Raw genomic sequence first — 22459 nt, forward strand, 5'->3', positions numbered from 1 at the left:
GTCTCTCTCCTTCCTGGCTCAGAAGCTGATGTTCAGCTTACTTTCTCTCCTGTGGCAGATGCACCTCGGAGAGCAGTGTGTCCTTCACCCGCTCTCCAGGGCAGCCGTCCTCTTTCCGCTCAGATGAGGATATCATGCACAACTTGGACCGGCTCCCATCTACAGGAGATGAGAGGTATGGCACTGTGGGGATAACCAGCACCTCATGGGCTCTTGCCCATGCACTGAGGTGTCTGCATGAATGAGAATGGCTGATTCTTCTTGTCCTCTCTCCTAGGCACCCTGCACTCTCCAACCTCCCTGGAGTGCACAGACAGGCTATTGAAGCCACCATGAATGAGGTAAGCCATACCTTGCCTACTTCTTGCTTCCAGCTGAAGCATCCTGGCCCCAACACATTTGCTGCTCCACGCTTTGCAGCCTGCTCCAGGCTGTAGCCTTTGTCAGCTGAAGTGGTTTTCAGGTCTTGCTGGTGTCACAGAGTCATTGGCCTTGTGCTGTCCAGAAGTGTGGGACTACCCTGACAAAGTTCTTGCTGCGGTTGGGGTGCGACAGGCAGACATCTTCGAAGCCCTTCTCTTAGGGACAGTCAGAAGGGGATGAGGGACATAGGTGATGAAAGGGATAGCCTTTTGGGTCTGCTGGGACTTGGGTCGGAATTGGGGCAACCTTGCAAGTGCAGGTCACCTAGGTCTTGTTCTGTGTCCCTTCTCTTCTCAGATTCGCTGGCTCCTGGATGATGAAATTGTGTCTGCACTGCGCCACTCGCAAGTCATCAATGCTGCCATCCTGCACCGGGTGGCCACCCACATCTATAACTCCAAGGGGCGGCCCAGCTGCCACAGCGAAGTGGTGCTGCTCCAGTTTGTCTTTGGACCTGAGCACTCTCTCGAGAAGTTCAAGGAGGTAAAGAGAGAGCCCTGAGGCAGCGCCATGCCTTCAGCTAGCAGGATGCTTATTCTTCCCTGTGTTGCAGGAGTTCAGGAGAATGGCTCTGCCAGGCTACGTGCTCAATGCAGAAGGCAGTGACTATCACTACATCTCTATCAGCCGCCTGCATTCCAGGCGGGCAGCTCCAAACCCTTTGGGGACACCCTGCTTACAACAGCCAGCTGGAGGGGACAGTAGGACAGCTCTGGGCCAGGCAGGCCGAGAGGGGAGCAGTGAAGCTGAGGCAGAGGGCTCGGAGCTACCCCATGCAAGCTGTGTCCTCCCAGAGGAAGCCCGGGGTCTCTGGGAGTGGTCGGAGAGTGAGAGGAACGTTGTGCCGGACACAGGAAACCCTGTAGGTGGAGGCAGCCACACGCAGGATGAGGTGAGGGACACAAAGATGGTCTGCATGGTGGGAAGGGGTGGGACTTCTAGTAGCTGAAAGTGGAAGGATGCAGGATGATGATGGGGCTTTTTTTAGCTCCTGCTTTCCTGGTCACTCATGCAGCCCTGGTTTGTTTTCAGGTCCCAAGGGAAGCACTGAGCCTTGAGCAGAGCAGAGCATCTGGCCACGACTCCCTAGAGGAGGCAGCTCTGGAGACAACCATACAATCCTTGCCATCCTCATCCTCGGAAAAGGGCAACAGTGAGAAATCGCCATCAGTGACACCATCTGCAGCAAGTCTGGCTGACTCTGTAACCCAGGGCAGGGAAGGTAGGAGCTGTGAATATGGGTGGGATGTTCCTCTGCCTTGGCAGCAGAGTATAAGGGAAGGGCCTAGCTTTGGCTGTAGCATACAAAACCTGATTGCTGCTCCTGCTCCAGTCCCTGAATACCAGAATAGGTGCCCAGGACTAGAGGTCTCCTCTCCCTCACCAGGGCCCTGGCAATTTGCTGCTAAATAGTACCTAGGGTACGAGGCTGTGCTGCTGCACTGATGTCCGTAACGATGCGAAGTCTCTGGTGACCCTAGTAATATGTGGGTGAGCCACATCCCCAGTGCAGCCATCATTAGCTAGTTATTGTGTGGTGTAATATTCCTCTTCTCTTTGTAGGTTCCAGCAAGCAGCGTCCCAGCCGGGTGCAGAGCCTGGTGTCAAGCCAGGGCAGCATGGACTCTGACCATCTGGGTGAGTCTCCTGTCATAGGGCTCTGCTCTGCTGCTGCTCCCAGGGCAGGGTGACAGACAGCATGCGGCCAGACACTGGCACCGGAACAGCAGCGGGCAAGCATATGGGACTGTGGGGTGACCCCAAGGTCTGAGGGTAGGGCTTGTGAGCAGCTCTATCTCCCAGAGCCTGCTGTGCCCTGAGAGCAGGTGATCTGGGACTGAAGCAAGGATTCATTGCAGGTTACGATGGGGGAAGCAGTGACTCAGAGTATGAGGAAGCACTGATGAGTGACCAGGAACCCAGATGTCCCCTCATGCCAGATTTCTGGCTGATCATAAAAATCCAGCAGGACCGAGTGGAGGTCTATTATCACACACGGTAAGGAGGGTCCTCCTGCCTGGCTGCTACTTCTCTGTACTGGGACCTTTTTGCCACTTTCTTGTCTCTGTGGATGAGGTCTCCTTCTTGCCCCATGTGGGTGGGGAGCTGGCAGGATTAGACTTTGGTGCTCCATATGGGGAAAGTAGCCATCATTCCCAGCTGCATTCCTGCTCCCAGTATGCAGGGACAGGTGTCATTCAGATGCTCTGCTGACCAGCCACTCTTTACTCTTCCTGTAAAGCAGCCTGAGTGTGGAGAAGGCAGCAACAGCAGAGACAGGAGAGGAGCAGCCAGGGGAGTGCCAGAGTCTCAGCCAGTTGGTGGTGAAGAAGATCAGTGAAATCTGCAGGGTCGTTAATCAGGTAACAGATCTTCAGAGGGCTGTGGCGGGGCTGCTGATCGTGGAATAGCTTAGATGGGAAGGGACCTCAGGAAATTATCTGGTCCAGGCCCGGCTCAGAGCAGGGCCCATGTAGCCAGTTCAGCTGGTGGAGCCCAAGTTTGGGATCAGAGTGGAAGGGGCCCAGTCTGGCCTTAAGCCCTCTCCCTTGCCATCTTCTTCTGTGGGCTGTGCAAGCAACAGATCCAATCCTTTCTCATTCTTTGCAGCGTTTGCTGCTGCAGGACCTGCACGACAGCCATGTGTGCAACTCATTGCTGGTGGCAGAGAGCGAGGAGGATATCTGGAAGAGTGAAACTCCCTATACCTCTTATAGGCAGCGTGCCTTGCCCACAGATGGTATGAGTGCTCCCCTTGACCATGCCTCAGCAGTTGTTCTACTGCCTGTGCATGAGATTAAAAAGACAGTGACTTACATGCTGTGGCTCCAGCTATGTGTTATCTGCTTCGTAGATTACTCCGTAGAGGAGAGCTACCAGCCCCGGGACTACCTGGCTGCCACTATGCAGTTCATGCCAGGGCACTTTGCTTGCGATGTGGTGTGGAGCACCCTCATCCATGTGCATTCACGGCTCAAGATGGGCCCCAATATGGGGGTCTCGCGAGGTGCGTACAGTCCCGGATCTCCCTCAGGGTTGGTGTTGAGGGCCTTGATTCTGGCTGGATTGGTGCAACAGAGAGGGGTGTGTGGTGTAGCTAACATCCCATGTTGCCCACAGCTATCCAGGCTCTTCGTTCAGTGCTCAACGCCTTCTCCGTGGTGAACAGGAAGAATATGTTTGTCTACCAGGAACGTGCCACTAAATCTGTCTTTTACCTCCGGTAAGAAGTCAGCCTGACCCTGCCCTGCTGCATGTGTTACACTACACTGTGAACTCCTCAGGGCAGAAAGCATCTGCCCAGGGTCAGGGACCCTGCTGTGACCCAAGCAGCAAATATGAGTCTGAGCTATGCTCCTCTTATTCTCCCTATGCCCAGCCTTTACATGGGAGGAGAAAGGATGATTTTTGTGAGGGAGTCAGCAATTTTTGCACAAGCGCCTTGTCATAAGGACTGATCCTCTGGAAGTGCATGGGGAGGGCAAGAAGGGTATGAATTGTCTGCAAAGATATGGTGCCACTGACTTTGGGAATGGAGGCTGACATGTATTTCTCCTATATTCAGACTCACTGAAACCACTTACAGTGGGAAGGTGTGGGAAGCAGAGAGCGTCCTTAGTCCAGCATCTCGTTCACTGGCACTGACACGCAGCCAGGAGCCCATTTACCCTGAGGATCTAATGGTGAGCCTGCTGCTCTGCGGGAGTAGACATGAGTCTCCCTGGGTGACAGGGTACGTGCCTGGAACAGAGAAGGGTGGGTATTTGGGCGGGGGCAGAGACCTCAGTAGTTCCAGCAACCTGGATTTTATATATGGTAGGATTTATACTCTAGATGTGGGGAGTGGGGCAGCAGTGGGTGGGTTCTGCCTGACCTTGCTGGCAGCCCTGGGCAATGTTGGATCTAAGATTCACGTGGAAACTGCTTCCATGTGGCTGTTTTTGCTTCTCCAGGGCTCTCGTTCGTCTTTAGACACAGCCTCGTGCCGCAGTGTGGACTCTGCCCGCCCTGTGGGACAGGTAGACAGGCACATCCAGCTGATGGTTCACGGTGTTGCCCCAGCAGGTAAGTGTTACAGTGCGTAGCAGCAGATGAGTTGTACTGTTGTAAAGCAGGGGAACACAACTCTGGTCCCTACCCTCTTTGCTTGAAGAGCAAGGAGGGTGTCTCCCTCCTGAGCAAGCTGCTGTTCCTTAGCCTAGAGCTGCTGTCCTTTCTGCCTTGGTGGGGTGTGAAGAAAGGACCCACGGCCCAGGATGGAAACTCCTGCAGGCCAAGTGGCTTATGCCAACTTTCTCTGGGCCAGACTGCCTCTCCTTTGCCTGCTGTGCCAGCAGTCTTGTGTGATTATGTGACAGGTAGAAAAAGACACCTGAAGAAGTTGATGGTGGGGAAAGATGTTTTCCCTGTGGGAAGTATCCAAAAGGGTAGCATATCCTGGACAGGGAGGGATGGCTGTAGTCCTTGTTACCTAGTGGGATGAAAAAGCTACTCATGCCTCTGCTACCCTGTCAGGGCCTGAGATCACAGATGAACTGGTGAAAGTGCTGCGGAGGCGCCTGGATGAGGCTACTCTGGATATCATCACTGTGATGCTGGTGCGGAACTGCAAGCTGACCCCAGCGGATGTGGAGGTACCTCCCTGGACAGCTCTTCTGCCCATCCCAGAGCCTGTAACGTGTCTCACCCTTTCCTCTCCTGGGAGAGAGAAGGCCAGGGCAATCTGCTCCATCCCACTCCCAGCTCTTGGGCTGGCTTAGGCGAGTGTTCGCTGAGGTGTATTCTGTATGGGTGCCAAGACAGGGAGGGATCCCCTCTGCTGGGGTTTGCAGTGTGGCAGGGCCTCCCTGTGATACCCCTGGAACATCTGCCCACATCCGTCGGGACCCTGTGTATGGGCCTAGGTTCTACAACCTGCGCTTTCCCTTCGCGCAGCCAGCTGGTGTAATTCAGATCAATATCAGAGCCCCAGATCATGCTCCTAGGTCTCAGCTGAGTATTAAAGCCTTCCCTCTGTGCAGTTTATCCAGCCGCCTGGGACGCCACCCACAGAGGTCCTGCAGTTTGCACTGCCCTCCTCTGCCCTGCCTTGGCTGCATGCCGTGGCCTACTATCTGCGCCAGAACCTGCTCATCTTCCTGCACACCCCGAAGTACACAGACAGCAATGTGGAGCACCACTTCAAGGTGAGAAGGGCTGTGAGTGTGACAGAGGTCTGCCCAGCTTCCACCTGCTCCTGGGGTCATTAACTGGGGCAGCTCAGCCACCTGCCTCATGCTCCTGACTGTGCCATGTAGTGGTAGGGATGAACCAAGCACTGAAGCCTGGAAGAATTTGGCAGGACTTGTGAGCTGTTCCTTTTTAGCCCCTGTAAACTTGAACATGCCTTGCTTTGACACAAGTGATCACTTGCTGTGCAAAAAATAGCAGCCACAAGCTCATGTCCAGAGTCTTCTCCAAGGAGGGTGTCTCTCAGTGCTGAGCCCCTTTTAAGGCTGAGCTTAGCTCTTTGCATGGCTCCCTCAGGTCTAAGGGCTGAAATGTCAGGATTGATACATTTGAGAGTGGCTGTCCACCTCCTCAGCATGGCCAGATGAGTAGTGCCTTTTAACTCCAGACAGAGCTGTAGGAGGGTTCTGTCTGCCCAGCAGTGGCCAAGGATGTGCTAGCAAATGTTTTATGAGAGTCTGGATTGCTTGCTACAGGCCTGAGGGTGAGCTCTGCATGTACGTGGACTTCTGCTTACAGTTAAGACGAGTGCTCTAGTCTCTGTCACTGTTCTTCCTTACTCTCCTTAGCACTACTTCCACAACAGTGGTAGCACCCCTGACCAGGACCTCTATCTGTACAACAAGCCGGGTGGCCAAGGCACTGGTGGCAAAGGTACTGTGCACAACTCCTCGCTGGAATGGGGCACGGGGCTGTGCGTCAGAGGGCTGCTTTACCGCGCTGGAGAGCCCTGAATGGCAGAGGAGAGCCAGTGTCAGGGAAGTGTGTTCCTCCAGTGGCTGGGAGGTGGGCAGGGTGTGTGCTTGGGAAACTCTGTGCCCTTGTATGTGTGGTGGAGTGGGGCTAAGGCTTCCCATGGAGTAACTTGCTGAGCTTGGCCTTTTGCTTAGGAAGGAGCCCTAGCTTGTGCTAGCTATTGGGCAAGATGCAGCTAGACCTCAGCAAGTGTGAGGCACAGCGACTTGGAAGAGCTGAGGGTGAAGCCATGGGGCTGGAGGTGGGAGCAGGGACACATGCTGCAGGAGCCTTGCTGTGAAGGAATAGCTGGATGCTGTGCTTAACCAGGTGCTAGCTGTGGGGGCAGTGCTCTTGTCCTTTTTTGTGAGCTGCTGGAGGAAGGGTTGATAGGGCCCATCCTGCAGCAGGCTGTCCTGTCATCTTGTACCCAGGCAACGTGGCCTGTCACCTGGTCATTGTGTCCTTTGTTGTGTCCCTTTTGCACTGTCTGAATGTTCTTCTGTTATGTAGGTACCATGTCGGACCTTGTGCACCATCTCTTTCCACTCTCCCACTTCCAAGGTAGCACCTCTGGTTCCGGGAATTGCTCTGGTTTCCTTTCCCATGCAGCTCCCTGGCCCTTCTGGTCCCTGCTGTTCTTGTCTTCTTGATGTTGTGGCTTCAGCTCTGACTCCTTTGTGTGTGTGCGCGTTCGTGTCCCTGTTCAGCTGAGCCTCTTCTTTCTTGCTGGCCGCATAAATGAGCAAAGAGCTTCTGCTGCCCTGGGATGGCAGCTCTGCCATCCCAGGTTGCTGCAGGCTAGCGTGCTGCCCTGTTAGCTTGCAAGCAGTGAACTCCAAAAATCTACACCCTTTTTTCTCACGGATCCAAACAGGCATCTCCTTCTTGAGGAAGGCAAGGGTCTTGATGTTTCAGCTGTGGTTTCATGTTCCAGGGAGTAGCATCATAACTTTCCCAGGGGCTGTGTTCCAAGATAGCCAGTTCTGAGTGGTCACAGCCCAGTAAAGTGAGGCTCTCCACTTTTACCAGTGGCCAAACCCTGTCAAGAGAGATGTCCTAACCTCAGTTTAACACTGTGTATCACCATGTAAATGATAAAAGCAGCCAGCACTGAGCCCTTTGGGTGCATTTTGCAGGTGCCCCAGTCTTTGGCGGTATCACTGGGATACTAAGGGGTGTAAGGGTTAGTACCTTGGGAGAAGGACTAGCACACAGCAGGTGTCTTCTGTTGCCAAGGGTCCTGCTGTTTCTTACCTGCAATTTAGCTGTTGCGTTTCCACTTCTCTTTGCTCCCATAATGAGACCAGAAGCCTTGTTCCCTGCTTGGGGGAAGTGAACCTTTCTGTTGGTAGGGCAGGGGCAGCCGTCATCTCTGCCCTGTGGGACAGAGCCTGCGGCGGGGTGCTGTGTGCTCGGTGCTTGCTTGGCAAATTGTTTCCGTCTGGGGGAGCACGTGCATCTGCTCCTGTGGCTGCTGACCTAGCCTGCTTGTGAAAGCACTTCTGTGGGCACTCCCTCTTGGGAGCATGTGTCCCAGCAGGAGGGAGCTGTGAGATGCTGTGCTCGGTTGTCCTCACTTAAGATGGACTGAAGCAGAGCAGAGTTACAGGAATGGCTGCGATCTGCCAGAGAGGGGGAGGCTGAAGGGGCTTAGTCCGGGAGCTTATCCTGAGGAGAAGGGGGGAATGACTTGGTCTGCAGTTACCTACATGAGGAAGAATCTGATGAGCCTTCACTGTTGTTCTGGTTGGCCTGGGACTGACTGTCAAGCCAGACAGATGAGGAGTTTGTACTCCTTACCGTTTAAGAGGACAAGTGTCCTTGGAAGAGCTCAGACTGGCTGTGATGTGAGATGGATTTGCTGCTCTTGGTAGCACTGCACTGACACCACATCCCAGAGAGGTGCCCTGCTGCAGTGAGAGGCTGAGTGAGGCGCTCTGCCCTTGTCCAAAGGGGAATGAGGCTGGGTGAAATCCCAGTCCTCTCTGCCATTGATATCTAGGAAATTACAAACTTCTCCGTCATTTGCTGAATAAAGGGTTGTTCCTGTGCCTGTCTTGGGGAGAGTCATCAGACTAGCCACAGGCTGCTGTTCCTTTAGCAGCAAGGATGTATCAGTGCTGGGGCTGGGTTTATCGCAGCATGGAGAGAGTGCCCATCTTGCACACTGTGCAGTGAATCTGGCCAGGTGCAGTTTGGCAGCTGTGCAGGAGCAGTGGAGTCTGATGCCACTCCCGCTCTTGTTCCCTGCGTGAGAAGGGACTGAGCTCAGCAATGCCATGCTGGCTGGGCTCAGCTGGGGCCAAGGTTGCTCACATCTGGACATGTCATGCTTTGGCAGTGTTGGGACAGCTTTGCCTTTCAGTCCCCTGAGTGCTGGCTTAATCAGTTGGGAGGTTTTGAAGGGGAGTGAGAGAATCTAGCTCCAGGTTCCAGCGTGAGGTTTGGACCTCACAACTCTACAGTGCTGCTGCTTCCCCTGGTACCCTTGCCAGCAAGTGGGTCATGGGGAGTGAGCTCCTATTTCTGCTGTCCAGGTGTGGTGTGAGAAGGTCCATACTGGACTGGGTGAGAGTTCTTGAGGCTTTTCCTGTTTGCATGGACCAGGGTGTGCAGCACATGGGCTGCAAAGCGAGCACGCCACTGCAGCTCTGTGCCTCCAAACTGCCCTGTTGTGCATGTGTGGGGCTTAGTGTAGTGAGGCAGTAGGCAGGGCCTGGATTTTACTCTGCAACAACTCATGGCTCATACAGGGTGCTAGCCTGCTTTGTACCCCACCATGCTAGTAGGTGTGGTGGAGGCACCTAACCTTGTACAGGAGTGCAGTGGAAAGAGGGCTATGAGGATAGTGTGCAACAAGGCATCATGCATATAGTCTTCCTCCACAGGGACTCCATGTCCTGCATGGCCTGGAGAGGGTTGCTAGAGTGCATCTGGGCTCTGGCCGCACTCTGTCCCTTGAGAAAATAGGGATGGTGGGCCCCATCCTGCGGGGGGAATCACTTTGCATAAAGGCCCTGTTGGAGTGAGCAGAGATACTTCCCCTCCTGCATGTAGGGTTGGGCAACCAGAGAAGCTCCTGAAGAGCAAGGTGAAAGCTTGTTGTGATGCTGCAAGAGAGATGTTCTTGGAGTGACAGCGATACTGCACCGAGCACACCATGCTTCTTACCCTCGCTCCCCATAGGCACAGCTAGCCTCTTCTCCCCTGGCTGCGTCCCCTCCTGTGGGCCCTGCCTGCCTGCTGCGCGCGTGTGCCCGTGGCACTGTGCAGCTTTGCAACCCAGGCGGCGACAGGATGATCCCAAGTCCCACTGTGCAGGTGCTGGGTGGCCACCCACGCTGCTGTGTCAGCCATAGGCAGGACTTATTGGGGTGCGCCCAGCACTGGGCTGACAGAGGCTCTTCCTTTTAGGGATCGCGTGCATTGCCCTGACGTTTGTGGATGAGAACGGCAGCCCCACCTCACTGCCCCATGGGGAGAGGCCTGACCCTTCGAAGTTGCCTTCCTCCTCCCCCATTGTGGGCCTGCTGCAGGACACTGACTTCGAGAGCCTCACTGCGGTTAGCCGGCACCAGCCAGAGACAGGCACCCTGCATTCAGGTACGGAGCAAAACAGGCTGCAAGCTGCTGGTGCACCACTGCCTCTGCATCCCCTGGGGCCCCTGCAAGGGCTGCCGAGAGTGGGGAGCAGAGCAGCGCAGTACTGCCCTTTCACTGCAGAGCCCTGTGTGCTGGTGCGCCTGGATATCTGGGAAAAGGGGAACATCAGCCTGCTGCAGCTGTCTGAGAAGCTGCGTGGAGCCCTGCGCCACGCTCTCTGTGATGCCGTCATGGAGTTCCTCATGCTGCCGGCCCCGCTCTGCGTGGAGGTCGCCTGCCCCCTGGGCGCCACGGACCTGGAGGAGCTGGGCTCTGCAGGTGAGAGCCCGGACGGGCTAGCCACCCCGGCTCCCCGGCAGGCCTTGCTTCTCCCGCCTGCGGGATCTGGGCCTGTGCCGAGGAGGACTCGTGGCTGGGGGGCTCGGGGGCTCGGGAGGAGGGAAGCCACTGTCTCATGTGCATGCTGTGCTGCGTGATGTCTCGGGGCAGAAGTGTCATAGAAAATAGGGCTGGAAGAGGCCTTTAAAGATCTGTCTCTGCTTTCCAAGATAAGGATGGACTTTGCTAGATGTTGCCAAGGGCTTGCTTCTCTCCAGCCAGGGTCTGGCCAGCCACAGTGGCATATGCAGGGGCATGGGTGGATGGACAACACAGCAGGAGAGACTGCAGAGTCTGATTTGCACTGTTTCCACAGGAGGCCTTAGGAGGACCATGTCAGAGACCAAGGGCCTGGCCATGGCTGCTGGTGGGGTTGGCAGGGGCTGTCCTCCACCCTTGCACTTCACCTCTACCCCTTCATCCAGTCCTGGGGAGCCTGTCACACCCACGAGCAAGCTGGGACGCCGCAGCTTCTGGGACATGCTGGTAACATTGCTGAGGGATGGAGGGGAAGCAGGCCCTGGAGGCCCCTGTGGTGCATCAGGCCGGGAGGAATGGAGAGTAGGGAGCTGGCTGGGGCAGGGAGGCCAGACTGGGAGTGGGGGATGTGAGAGCAGGGTGCCAGCTGGGCAGTGGATGTTCAGAGGCTTAAACGCTCCTTCTACCTAGAGCAAGGCAGAGTCCTCAGAGCTGGGCAGCCCCAAGACTACTGACGACATTGTGCTGGAGCGGCCAGAAGAGGCTCGCACGCGGCGGCGGCACAAGACTGAGAGCGTCAAGCAGCACCTGAGCCAGGATCGGGCCACAGCCACAGCTGAACTGGAACAGGCGCAGAGGTAAGCACAGCCTCTGGGCCCAGCAGTGGGGGTGCTGCTCCCCTTTGCCTGCTGTACAGCGCTCCTCAGCCTGACATCCTGCTTGCTCTATATGCATCTTATCCCTCTGGACCGTGTCCCTTTTCCTTGCTGTTTCTCCCTTACTCAGTTAGTTAGGTGTCTTGGTCCTTCTGCTAGGGTGCTAGTGGGAGCACTGCTGGTTCTCCATGCCAGACATCCCTGTCTCTAGACTGTAGGGCCCTACACAACACCTGTTGTCCTCGAGGTACTAAGCTCAAGGGCTGTAACAACCCCAAAAGGGTGCACTGCCCTGGTGACAGGAAGGGACTGTTCCACCTTTGTGCCTTCTCACTGCAGGCTTTGACCTGGTGTTTCCCTTACTTTCCTCCAGGCGCCGAGCCTGCCAGTTGGAGGAAGGGGATGTAGGTACCGTGCACCCACTCTTCAATCAAACCTGCCAGCAGTTGATGGCATTCATGCACCACCTGGGTATGTATCTCAGGCCCCTGCTCCTCTGGATGGGCTGGGGATGGGCCCTTCTCTCCGAGCTCTGAGGGCGAGTCCTCTTACGGCACTGAGCTACCCCGCTTCATCCGCTGCTGATCTCTACCTGGTTGTGTACCCTGTCTCTGCCCAAACCCCACAAGTCCCACTGGCTTCAGGGCCAGCATCATCATTACAAAGCCCTGGCAGGAGTCCTGGCATGTATCTTTGCAGCTGAACAAATGTACTAAAGCCTATAGTTGCATCTGCCATGCTCAAAGTCCAGGGCTTGCTGGACTCAGCAGCAGCTGCTGTGGAGGTGGACCCCTGCGGCAGCTGCAGTAACTGTAGAGCTTCAGATGTAGCAGGGACGAGTGTTTGAGCTCCTGTAATGTACTCTGGAGCTGTGGAGCTGTGTGGGAGATCCCCACCATACAGAAGGGAGGAGGAAGCAGGCAGCAAAACAGAGGTAGGATGCCCTTTGTGGAAGGGTTGGGGTATGTGTGGCTGCCCCCTTGCCGCCTTCTGGGTACCTCTCACCTCTGTGTTTGCTCTCACAGCTCCTGCTGGCAGGTAGAGCTGTCCTTGTCACAGAGAAATGAAGAAAGGGTGAGGGAATGAAGTGCCATGCTCAGGGCATGCAGGGAGCTTGGTCCAGGTCCCAGTTCATGGGCCAGAGCCTGAAACTAGGGAATATTTTAGCCCCTGTCTCTTCCTCCTGCTCTTCCACATACAGTCCTAGTTCTCCAGCTCTGCCTGCCTCAGACCCAGGCAAGGCAGGAGCTTGCAGCGACAGCTCCCTTTGCCCTCTCCACTGTCCAGGTGGACAGGGCTTGGCTCTGGGGCAGTTTGGTGCCTGTCCTATGGTGCTTCTTCCATGCAGGGTGCCCATCGGTGCAGCAGTGCTCAGTGGAGATTGTGTCCCGTTTCCTCTTGTCTTCCATCCTGGTGGAAGTCGTGAGCCTGGTCACTGCCCTGGCAAGCGACACCACTGTCAAGGTGTTCGAGCGGATCTGGTGAGTTGTGCGGTTCGTAGGGCGCTGTTGAGGGCCAGCACACACTGATCAGCTGCGCCAGCCTCTGCTCCTGTGGCTCTGCTTATCAGCTGTCTTCGGTGCTCTCCTTTGCAGTTACCATCGGGGCACTGCCTTCCTGCCCTATAAACCTGGCCAGAGCGCCAGCCCTCGCCCCGCAGCCGTCAGACACTTCATTCTGCTGGGGCGCAACTTCCACCAGTGGCGTTGCAGCACTGAGCAGGGTGAGTACCTGGCCAAGGTCTGTGGGGCTGGGTGCTGGGGGCTTTTGAGGTTGGGCGATATGTGGGCAGGGTGCCTCTCTGTGCTTGCAGAGACTGCCTGTGACTGGAGGTGGGCAGTAGGTTGTCTGTTGTCAGCTCTTGTGTCCTTATTCTCAGATATTCTCAGATTTTTTGCTCTTATTCTCAGATTTGCTTATGACTGCCTATTTCAAGGCATTCTTCAGTCCCTCCTCCACTCAAGGGTTTTCCTAGAGAGATTTTGGACTTTGGGAAAGATCAGGAACTGCATCCTATCTATCTGTCAGTGCACAGCCTTCCCAGAAGGAATAGTCCATGTCTTCCTGTCAGCCTGTTTTTCACTAGACATGCCTTGTAGGCTCCTCTTTGAGAGGAGACATTGCTCCAGCATGGTTGTGCTCTGCTTGTAAAGCATGGCTCACCTCTTTGGGTAGTACTGGTGCCATGCAGGCATGCAGCCTCAAACAAGGTACCTAACGTGTGGCTTTGAGCTGTCTCTCCTTGCCAAACGTTGCTGGTGTATTGTCTGTCGAGGGGCTTCTCCTTGGCTCCTCACAAGGAGCACTGAGGGCCCTTGAAGTCTCTTAGGCCACGGCTGGCATGGACCCATTGTATCTACCACCTGCTTGGTGCTCCTTTCAGTCCAGGTGGACTGAAGTGAGTGAAGCTGCTCTATTTTTTGTGTTTCAACCTTGAGGCACAAAAATTGTCCATCTTCCCCTTCCATGTGGTGGGGAGGAACTTCTTTTTCTGAAATAAATGGAAAAGGCTCAGCCCAAAATTTGTCCATGCTGGAGCAGTATTAGCTCTTAATCCTTTGGTCACATTTAACTAAAAGACCTTACTGATGGTACCTTGCAGCTCCCATCCCTTGGTATGGATGCAGTGAGTATATTCCCCTATGCTAGTCCTTCCCAATACCACTTGGACCTGGGAAGTCCTGGGCACTAGTAAGCTCTCAGCATGTAACACCATGGGTTCAGCTCGGGCCTTCTGAGAAAGCTGTTTGAATCATCTGTCCCACCCGTGAGGTGCTTGTAGGTGTCTTGACAATGGCCTGACATCCTGACCTGTTGACTTGGTCTTTCACAAGACAGCCACCACCCGTATGTCAGTAGAAGTGTACAGAGCAAGCCCCTCCTTTGGGCATGGCTCGGGGGAGCCGTGCATGCAGTCCTCAGCGGAATGAGGCACTGCTCACTGCAAGTGCTTGGGGCTCAGCAGAGCTGGGTCTTTGTTTTTTTGGGGACCAGCAATCCAGGACCTTCCTGGTGTGCATGGGACCGGAACAAGAATGTTCCTGTCCCCCAATTATTGTGCTCTGTTCGCTCCTCAGAGGCTTTTTTGGCAACTTAATGAAGACAAGCTGACCTCTCACAGCCTGGAAACCAGTGTGGCCTGCACTCCTGGGTGCTATCTCATACCTTCCTGCTCTCTATTGGCAGAGCACAGCAGATTTGAAGATAGGCTTGTCTGGAGTGTAGCTACATGAGTTGGGGGACTGGGCTGCCCTGCTGGGAAATGTTGAGCTGGAAATGCTCAGGGACACACGCTGCTGTGACCCCTTTCTCTCTCATGCCTAGGCTGGGTCCCAGCACAGGTAGTGCCTGGCTTGCCTGGTCCAGCAAAGCTGGGCACTGCTTCTTCTGGGAAGCTAATGTTGTCTCTACCTGCAGACAGCAGCAGTGAGGAGGAGCAGCCAGTTCTGCCTGCTTGTAGGTTCAGACTTAAGTCCCTGTTCAGCATGGTGCTGTTGGAGTGATGGACTTGAGCAATTGCTGCTCCTAAACGTCAAGCAAAATGGCCTGGCTGTGGAAGGGCTCCAGGTGGTGATGCTGTGGCAGGACCCACCGTGCACAACCATAGTCAGGTCTAATCTGGTTGCTCTAGGGCTTTTCTAACGCCAAAGCTGCACCACTGAGAAGCCTGCAACTGGCAGATGGGCTGTACTCTTCTCTGTTCAGTTTAGCTTCACGATTGTCTGCATGGTGCTAACACTTGAGATGTTTTGTGGGATGGGAGAAATTAGAAATGTGCTGGGGCCATGGTGTATCTTCTGCTTTCTCTGCTTTTTCTAGAAGAACAGGGCCAAAGCCAAGGTGGACAGTGTGGTGAGTTGCTTGAAACTGCCCAGCCAGTAGCAAGGATGGGCCTTTCAGCTAAGAGGTGGTGCAGGGAATGGTGGAAATAATTTAAGAAAAGGGAAAAAGCAGAAGCCAAACCTGTTATCTGGGAAGCTGGGATTTATTCAGATATTCAGCGTATTTAGGCACACGAGAAGTGACCTGGGGAGAGCACAGATGTCAGTGAATGACAACTACAACCTGCAATCACAATGTAGGCCCCCTTTTCAAATGGGCCGAGCTTGCTTTTCTGTCCCTGGCAGTTCTGTTTAGAGGCTGTTCCACACAGTCACCGGCAAGGAGAAACTTCCTTATACTTTTGAGCACTGACTGCATTTGTTTCATAGTGTCCATATCTCTGCAAATGGTACTGCAGAGGAAACGTCTCTTGTAGCTGTGTCATGGTAACAAATAGGCTGTTGGGGAGATAGTAGTAGGCCATGCCAAGAAACGGGTAGCAATAGCCCCTTAGCTCTTAGAATAGCCTCAGGCAGGACTAACTGGGGCAAAAAAGCCATGTAGCTTTGAATAGACTGAGAGATCTTGGGCAGTCTGTGTGATAGCAGGCCTGGTGCAGGTCAGGATCTGTCCCATGTTCCTTTGAGAGTGGTGAGCTGAACAGTACTGTTCAGGCATGAGGTCCTATCATGCTGCCTCAGTGGTGTGTGGGATGTAATAGCAGGATGGATTGGTACCGAGGATACTAACTCTGGCTTCTTCCAGCTCACAAAGGCCTTCAGCGCTTCGAGGCCATGGAATTCAGCTCGGCAGAGAGAGGGTCTGACCCAAGCCTCTCTGGGCGAGACCTGGCCCCCCGGCAGAGGTTCCTCTTCATGGAGATTGTCGACAAAAAGGTAACAATTGTGCGTGTATGATATTGTCTCCTCAAAGCCAGGCCGCTCCTGACTGGCATGGGGCTGGGAAGACAAGGGACAGAGCACTGCTGCAGGCAGCTGGCCTCCCTCAGGCTGGTGCCTGCTAAGCAGCTGGGCAGGAAGTTCCTGCTCATGCTGCAAGCAGAGCTGGGGCTCCCTGCGGTGCTGTGAGGAGTGCTGGGGAGGCAGCAGCCCTCTCTGCTGCTGATTCCAGCCACCCAGCTGTGGACTGTAATTGCCCTTTGCCTCCCATAGCAAGGCCCATGGAGACATGCAGTATCTGCCATGGTAGCCTAGGTACTTGTGCTGCCCAGTACAGGAAGCACCGCAGCACACAGCTGTGGCTGTTAACAGGAGTGTTGCCGATGAGCTGTTGCAACTATCTTAGTCCCAACCTTGCCATGTGAAACAAGCTGGAGCTGCAGCAAGTACCACCCGGAGCACCTGGCACAGCCTAGGTCACTGTGCAGGCCCTCTCTGAGCAGACCCTTCACCCTCCCTTCTCCTCCTCTCTCCCACCAGCTGACGCTCTACACTTACAACTGGTCCCCAGACCTGGGGGCTAACCTGAACTGCTCACTCACTCGCCTGCTGCAGTGGCAGAATGCTCGGTCTCACATCGTGCACTGCCTGCTCAGCCAGAAGCTGGGACTCTTCCACCACTACTGCTTCATGGACACGCCGTGGCATGAGGACAGCAAGCAGGTAGGGCAACCTGCCAGGCAGGACAGTCCTTTTGCCCTCATGGGGGGCCTGTCCTGGCAGCTCTGTGATCTTAGGAAGGCTCCAGACACTTTGTGCTTTTGCATGCCAGTTGGCAAGGCATCCCCAGGTGCTCACAAGTCCGCCTGTGGCCATGCCCACCCAGGCTGCTCCTGTCTGCTCTAGGAGACTGCCAGTGGCAGAGAGGGATGCAGGCTCTGCTGTTGCCAGCACTCATGTGTGACTGGAATATTTAGGGTGGACAAGGCTGCAGAATGGGCTTTCTGCTGCACATTATGGCTGTACTGGGCAGAGGCCTGCTCAGGGCTTTGGGCATGGTCTGCTCTCCTTAGTGCTGGTGACAGAGATGGCCAACAGAGATGGCTGCAGATGGCCAAGATTGGGTTTACTCTGTTCTTGTGGATCCTTGCTCCCAGGCTGGCAGTAAGGAGGCTTTCATGGCTGTGTCTGTTTCTTTAGGAGCCAAACCCCTTCCTGAACTCCACTTTGGAGGTGGATGCGCTGATCCGCAGCTCCAGCCCCCCACCTAGTAAGGAACAAGGCTGGCTGAGCAGCTCTGCACGCAGTCTGCCATCTCTGCATTTCCATCCCGATGTGGTGCCCTTTGACGAAGCTCTACGGGACGTTACTGCTGTTAAGCGCATACCCCATGGGCCTGACTTGGGACCTTCTGACCCTGTGTCTCGGCATGGGGCCCAATTCCTGGAAATCAAGAGCATGGAGAGGAAAGGTAAAGCAAGGGCTCTCCTGTCATGGGAGCCCACCTAACTGCCTCATCCCAGGCCTACTCCTGTCAAAGGAGCTCAGAAAGAGCAGAACAAGAGTCCTGGCAGTGGAGACAGTTTTCAGCTGTTCCCACCTGGGTGCTGTAAGGGGATGGGGTATGGCCCACACAGAGTGTGAGGTGGGCAGGATGTGGGTGAAGGGGAATGGCACTACTTGGGGCTGTGGCTTGGTACTCTTGTGTCTGCTCTCTTTCCTCCAGAGCTGGAGAAACAGATGAAGATTGAGAATCTCTTTGTGACCTGGCAGCAGAGATCGGCGCAGTCCAACATGCCTATCAGTGTGAGTGCAACCAGGGCAGGCAGAGGGCAGACTGGGCCCTCCTGTGGGGTGCTAGGAGCACCAGGCCTCCTGTGACAAGGGGAAACACTGGAGCTCGGAGCAGGGTGCATTTTGGGGCTGGTGTTTGGCTGTGGAGTAGAGCGCTCTGCGTGAACTTTTTGGGCTTCTGGGCTCTAGCACAGAGCTTTGGGAACAGGACCTCACTGCCCAGCATTGGCTGGATTATAAAATGGGGCAGGGATGCCTGCAGAGCTTAATCACCACTCGAGCAGCAGGGTGGTGTGGCAGACCGCCTGTTCCTAGGCTTGGTGAGGGATGTGTGCTATAGCCATGTTTCTCTTCTGCTGTGTCAAGCAGCTGGCAGACCTGGAGACTCTGAAGCAGTCCTCGCGCCTGGTTCACTACTGTGCTACCCCCTTGCTCTTTGACCCGGCCTTCCGGCAGCAGATTCAGACTGACCAGCAGGGCAAGGTGGAGGGGAAGGTGAGTGTCAGTGGAGTTGGGCTTTGTGCACAGGGGCAAAGGATGGATTTGCAGTCCTTTCCCAGGACAGGACCGCTCTGAGCTCACCCCTGTGCTACAGGATGAATTTGCATTCTTAGCCCAGGGCTCCCACAATGGTGAAGATGGAGACTGAGAAAATCTTTGAGTCCTCAGAGCCTTTTTCCTGCAGCCAGGCCATGCCTGGGGAAGACTGACTTCCCTTTGCTGCCCAGGGAATTCAGTCTAGCAGAGCCATCAGAGAGTGCTGTTTAGTACTGATCAAGTGGGGAAGCAAAACCTGCCTGTAGGCATTCAGCAGCCAGACCTGATAAACCTCGCCTGCACCCAGCAAATAGCTGGAACAATTAGAAACAAACCAGCTGAATCCTGAGCAGGTTGCAACCCGACAGAGTCTAACCAGTGCAGATCCTGCCCCAGTCGCTCATGGTCTGTGTATGTGTGTCAGAAGGGAAGAACAGGCTGTTGTAATTAATCTAAGTGTCAAAAGGATTCTGACAGGGTCTTTCAGCAGAGGTTGCTACAGAAATTGAGCACTCACAAGAGAAAGGAAAAGTACCATCACAGAATGAAAACTTGTCTTTGTTCTTGGAACAGAGCAAAATGAAAATTGGCTATTCAATATGAAGAGCCTGGCAGCAGGGGCATGAAGATTGTGTGCTGGGTTCTGTATCTTCAGATAATTTATCATAGTACATACAAGATGCCAAGTTTTGCAATGCTGTATAGCTGTTCAGGTTGGTCTGAACAGAAAAAGACTGCAAGGAACTCGAGAGGGACCTGAATAACCTGTGAAATGAGTGGTATTATGGCAGCTGGGACTTGGTTCCTAATAGAACAGCACGATATGGAGAGAAATTTGAACTCCTGTATTGTACACTAGCTGCAGAACCTGTACAAACAGGGCAGACAGCTCAGTGGATCCCTTCAATTCTTGGACAGTTGCATGCAAAGGGCAAACCACTTAGAGTATGTGAGAAATGGGTGTTAATGTTATGAATAATACTCTAATGCTTTTGTAAAATACTAGTGGGTTAATGTCTTCATCCGGACAGTAGGTGTGAGACCAAGCATCCTGTGACAAAGGCATTGAACTAGAGGGACTCAAGAGATGGTCAGTGAGTAGCTGGAGAGAACCCAGGTAAAGGGATTACTCCTGGGGGAGGTGAATGAAAGGGCAGATAGAAATATGTCAAAGAAGTAAGGAAATCAGCAAAAGCAACCTCAGTGTCTCACATGCACAAGAGAAAGAGTATTCAAAGAAATCAAAAGGGGAACTGAAAACACTGAAAAGGAAACACTATTGATATCATGTAACTGTGCTATTGAGCTAGCACTAAATCCTGAGAAGTCACCAGGATTCGTAAGGGGATTGGACTCTTACATGGACAGCAGGAACTGAGGTGCTCTTGAGCCTTGGGTGAGCCAGTCACGAGGCAGTAAGACTTTGTGCAAGCCATTCTGTGAGTGGGAGATGCAGATTATCCCCTTCTACCACTGTGCCTTTCTCTGCAGTCTGTTACAGTGCTGTTAGGTCAGTCAGGGGCTAGGTAAGTCTTGGATCTTGTGTTCAGCATGCGCACTAGGACAGTGTTTAAGGGAACAGCTGTTAGTGCTCTCCAGCAGAGGGAAGGTCTGCCCTCCACTTGACTAGGGCAGCTGGTGGTATCCCAGCGAGTGTCCCTTGCTGGGGCCAGTCGCAGCAGGTCTCCTTAGGAAGTTATTTTCTTTTCCAGAAGCGCCACCGCTCAAATGATTCTACAGCTTCAGGGAGGGATCGCAGCCACAGCTGTGACTCGACAGAAGCGCTGCCCTGCAAGCTGAAGGAGGAGCCCTGGCTGCAAGAAATGTGCAATGCCTTCCTGCAGCAATACATCCAGTACCTGCAGAGCATGGGCTTCATTCTGGTCCAGGTGCGGCCGCCCTCACCTACCACTCGCAGGTCAGTAATGGTCTGGGAGTCCCAGTGTTAGAGAGCAGCTGACACACTGAGCTACCCCCTGGCTTGGCACAGCAGGGACCGTTGGCCCCATGCTCAAGGCTCTCTCTGCTGTTGTTTGCAGTAGTACAAGCCGGATCCGAGCTCTGGCAGCAATGGGTGTGGAGGGGAGAGGGTCCTTTTCCTACACAAAGCCGAAAGCTGAGGGAAGTCCAAAGGTGAGTGCATGTGCTGCCAAAGAGGTGGAACTGGGATGGAAGTCAGGCTGTGGAGTGGGGTAGTTCTGGCTGGCTTTTGAATCAGTTTAAGGTGGGAAGGATGTGAAAGGGCAGCAAAAGGATCCAAGCAGGAAAGGTCTGTCTAGACCGGCACCATCTCTGGGATGTTGGGCCACATGAGACCTTCTCCCCCTCCTGCCTGACTTTGGGCAGCCCTGAGAACCCCTTTGTGGGATTGGGTGGAACCAATGCAGATCCCAAAAGGATGGCAATAACTTGGTGAGGGCTCGGAAGAGGACCAGAGTGACCTGAGGCCAGGAAAGCTGTCTTTGGGTGGGATGCTGGTGACTTACCTGTCAGAGATGCCTCAGTTTCTACGGGGAGAAGGTTTCTGGGGGCAGAAAGATCTTTTGTCAGAGTGAGATGAACATGAGAAACTGGAGTTGAAGAGATAGGAGGAGGGCAACAGGCCAAAGATGAGCCTGGAATGGCTCCACTGTGAGGAGGGACTGTGCAAGCTGTGGCTCTTCATTTCTAGAGAAGATGCAACCAGGGAGGGACAGGATAGAGTTCTGCCAAATCACAGCTGACCTGGAAAGGGATTGATTCCTATGTCTTTTCCAATACAAGACCTAGAGGCCATCAGATGAAACTAGTGGGAGCCAAGCTCAGAGTAGAAGGAAGTGTTCCTTCATGCAGCAGTCAAAATGTGTTATAAATGCTAAGAGCTTATGTGGGCTCAAGAGAGAATAGGTAAGGACATGGAAGAGGAATCCATTAGAATCACTAGATAGACAGAAGCTGCTTGTGGCTTATGAAATCACTAAGGGAGAATGGGAGACCATCGTGTTTGCTTGCCCTGTTCTGACCTTTCCCTGGACACCTGCTTACGCTGTTGTTGCTGACAGGATTGTGAGCTAGACAACCTCTTCCAGTTAAAATGAGAAGAGAGTTATTCACTGGAATATCTCGGCAGGAGGCAGACAAATTTGCTTGTGGCTAATCTCTAAATCTGAGTTGGCTGCCTCTAATAGCTGCTCTTTCATGTGGGTGTGATGGTCTGGGGAGCTCTCATCAGGGAGAGGTGGGAGTGAGGCTCTGCGGGCAGCATTGCCCCTTAACCACAATTCCACAGCCCAGAAACCTAGAGACACCCTGTTTTGGGTAGGCATGAGGTGAAGGGAGGAGCATGTCTAGTGTGCTCTCATGAAGGCTATTTATTAGTTTTTTGGAATTCTTTCCACAGCCAGCTCTGGTATACCTGCTCTTCTCCCTCCAGTGAGGGAGCTCAGTTGACCAGGCACCTCCATTCCCACCTCTGCCACAGAGCCTCCTTAGCACTTGGGCTGCCTTCCTCCTTGGAGCATGGCTGCTCCTGTGTGCCTCAGAGCCTCTCCAGCTTTGTCCTTCTCTTCCCAGAGCACAAGCCCCGCTGTTGCCACCTATCATCTACAGAGAGCTCTGCCAGGTGGGATTGTGCTGATGGAGCTGGCCTTCCAGGTGAGCGAGAACAAGTAACAAAATATAGTCTCAGGTCGGGGGGGACATCTTCAAAGGACACAGCATGAGTGAGTGGTAAGAGAAGGGGCACAGCAGGGACATGTGATTCTCCCTTTCTCATCTTGCCTCTTCCACAGTCCTGCAGGGTTGTGGGTCCACAAGGGGTACTCTTGCAGGGCCAAGGGCAGTAAGAGTTGCCTGGGGTGGGGCTTACATAGAGGTGAGGACTGAGCACCAGGCACGGTACTCTGTGCTCAGCCTCGTGTTGCCTGGTCTCCCTCTGGACCTGCTTGGTTCAGACAGGAGGGGAGAGAAAGCCCAGAGCAAGAGCGTTTGGGACCTAATCCAGATGGTGAAGGCACAGTCTGGGGTGCAGCCAGCCTGGCAGGGGCTGTTCTCCTTCACTGGAGAAGCCTGAGGCCTGGACTGTGCTCAGTGTGCTCTGTCTTCCAGGGCTATTACTTCTGTGTGAAGCAGTATGCGCTGGAGTGCTCGCGGATCCCCATGGGCCAGTCTGTGAACTCCCAGGTAATGGCTTTGCAGGCATAG

The 22459-nt window shown here is 54.2% G+C and overlaps 1 protein-coding gene across 8 annotated transcripts in view; it reads left to right on the forward strand.

Annotated features, from left to right (window-relative positions):
- Positions 1–22459, forward strand: part of SZT2 (SZT2 subunit of KICSTOR complex) — a 65076-nt gene that overhangs the window by 31000 nt on the left and 11617 nt on the right. For 7 of the 8 annotated variants that reach the window (XM_064516077.1, XM_026096747.2, XM_064516080.1 and 4 more), the window contains 32 exons: positions 59–175; positions 278–341; positions 721–906; positions 977–1315; positions 1456–1645; positions 1987–2061; positions 2283–2421; positions 2666–2786; positions 3034–3163; positions 3278–3430; positions 3544–3646; positions 3989–4106; positions 4377–4488; positions 4939–5057; positions 5445–5609; positions 6222–6306; positions 9805–9993; positions 10114–10311; positions 10688–10857; positions 11041–11207; positions 11599–11696; positions 12574–12706; positions 12821–12948; positions 15813–15943; positions 16487–16669; positions 17147–17417; positions 17673–17752; positions 18110–18235; positions 19990–20195; positions 20317–20410; positions 21830–21910; positions 22364–22438. In XM_064516077.1, coding sequence (XP_064372147.1) covers positions 59–175; positions 278–341; positions 721–906; positions 977–1315; positions 1456–1645; positions 1987–2061; positions 2283–2421; positions 2666–2786; positions 3034–3163; positions 3278–3430; positions 3544–3646; positions 3989–4106; positions 4377–4488; positions 4939–5057; positions 5445–5609; positions 6222–6306; positions 9805–9993; positions 10114–10311; positions 10688–10857; positions 11041–11207; positions 11599–11696; positions 12574–12706; positions 12821–12948; positions 15813–15943; positions 16487–16669; positions 17147–17417; positions 17673–17752; positions 18110–18235; positions 19990–20195; positions 20317–20410; positions 21830–21910; positions 22364–22438 — 4546 coding nt within the window. The remainder of the gene's footprint in view (positions 1–58; positions 176–277; positions 342–720; positions 907–976; positions 1316–1455; positions 1646–1986; positions 2062–2282; positions 2422–2665; positions 2787–3033; positions 3164–3277; positions 3431–3543; positions 3647–3988; positions 4107–4376; positions 4489–4938; positions 5058–5444; positions 5610–6221; positions 6307–9804; positions 9994–10113; positions 10312–10687; positions 10858–11040; positions 11208–11598; positions 11697–12573; positions 12707–12820; positions 12949–15812; positions 15944–16486; positions 16670–17146; positions 17418–17672; positions 17753–18109; positions 18236–19989; positions 20196–20316; positions 20411–21829; positions 21911–22363; positions 22439–22459) is intronic. The other variant, XM_064516079.1, reaches the window with a different exon arrangement.

The sequence above is a fragment of the Dromaius novaehollandiae genome, chromosome 8 (genome assembly GCF_036370855.1).
Source record: "Dromaius novaehollandiae isolate bDroNov1 chromosome 8, bDroNov1.hap1, whole genome shotgun sequence".
Lineage (NCBI taxonomy): Eukaryota > Metazoa > Chordata > Aves > Casuariiformes > Dromaiidae > Dromaius > Dromaius novaehollandiae.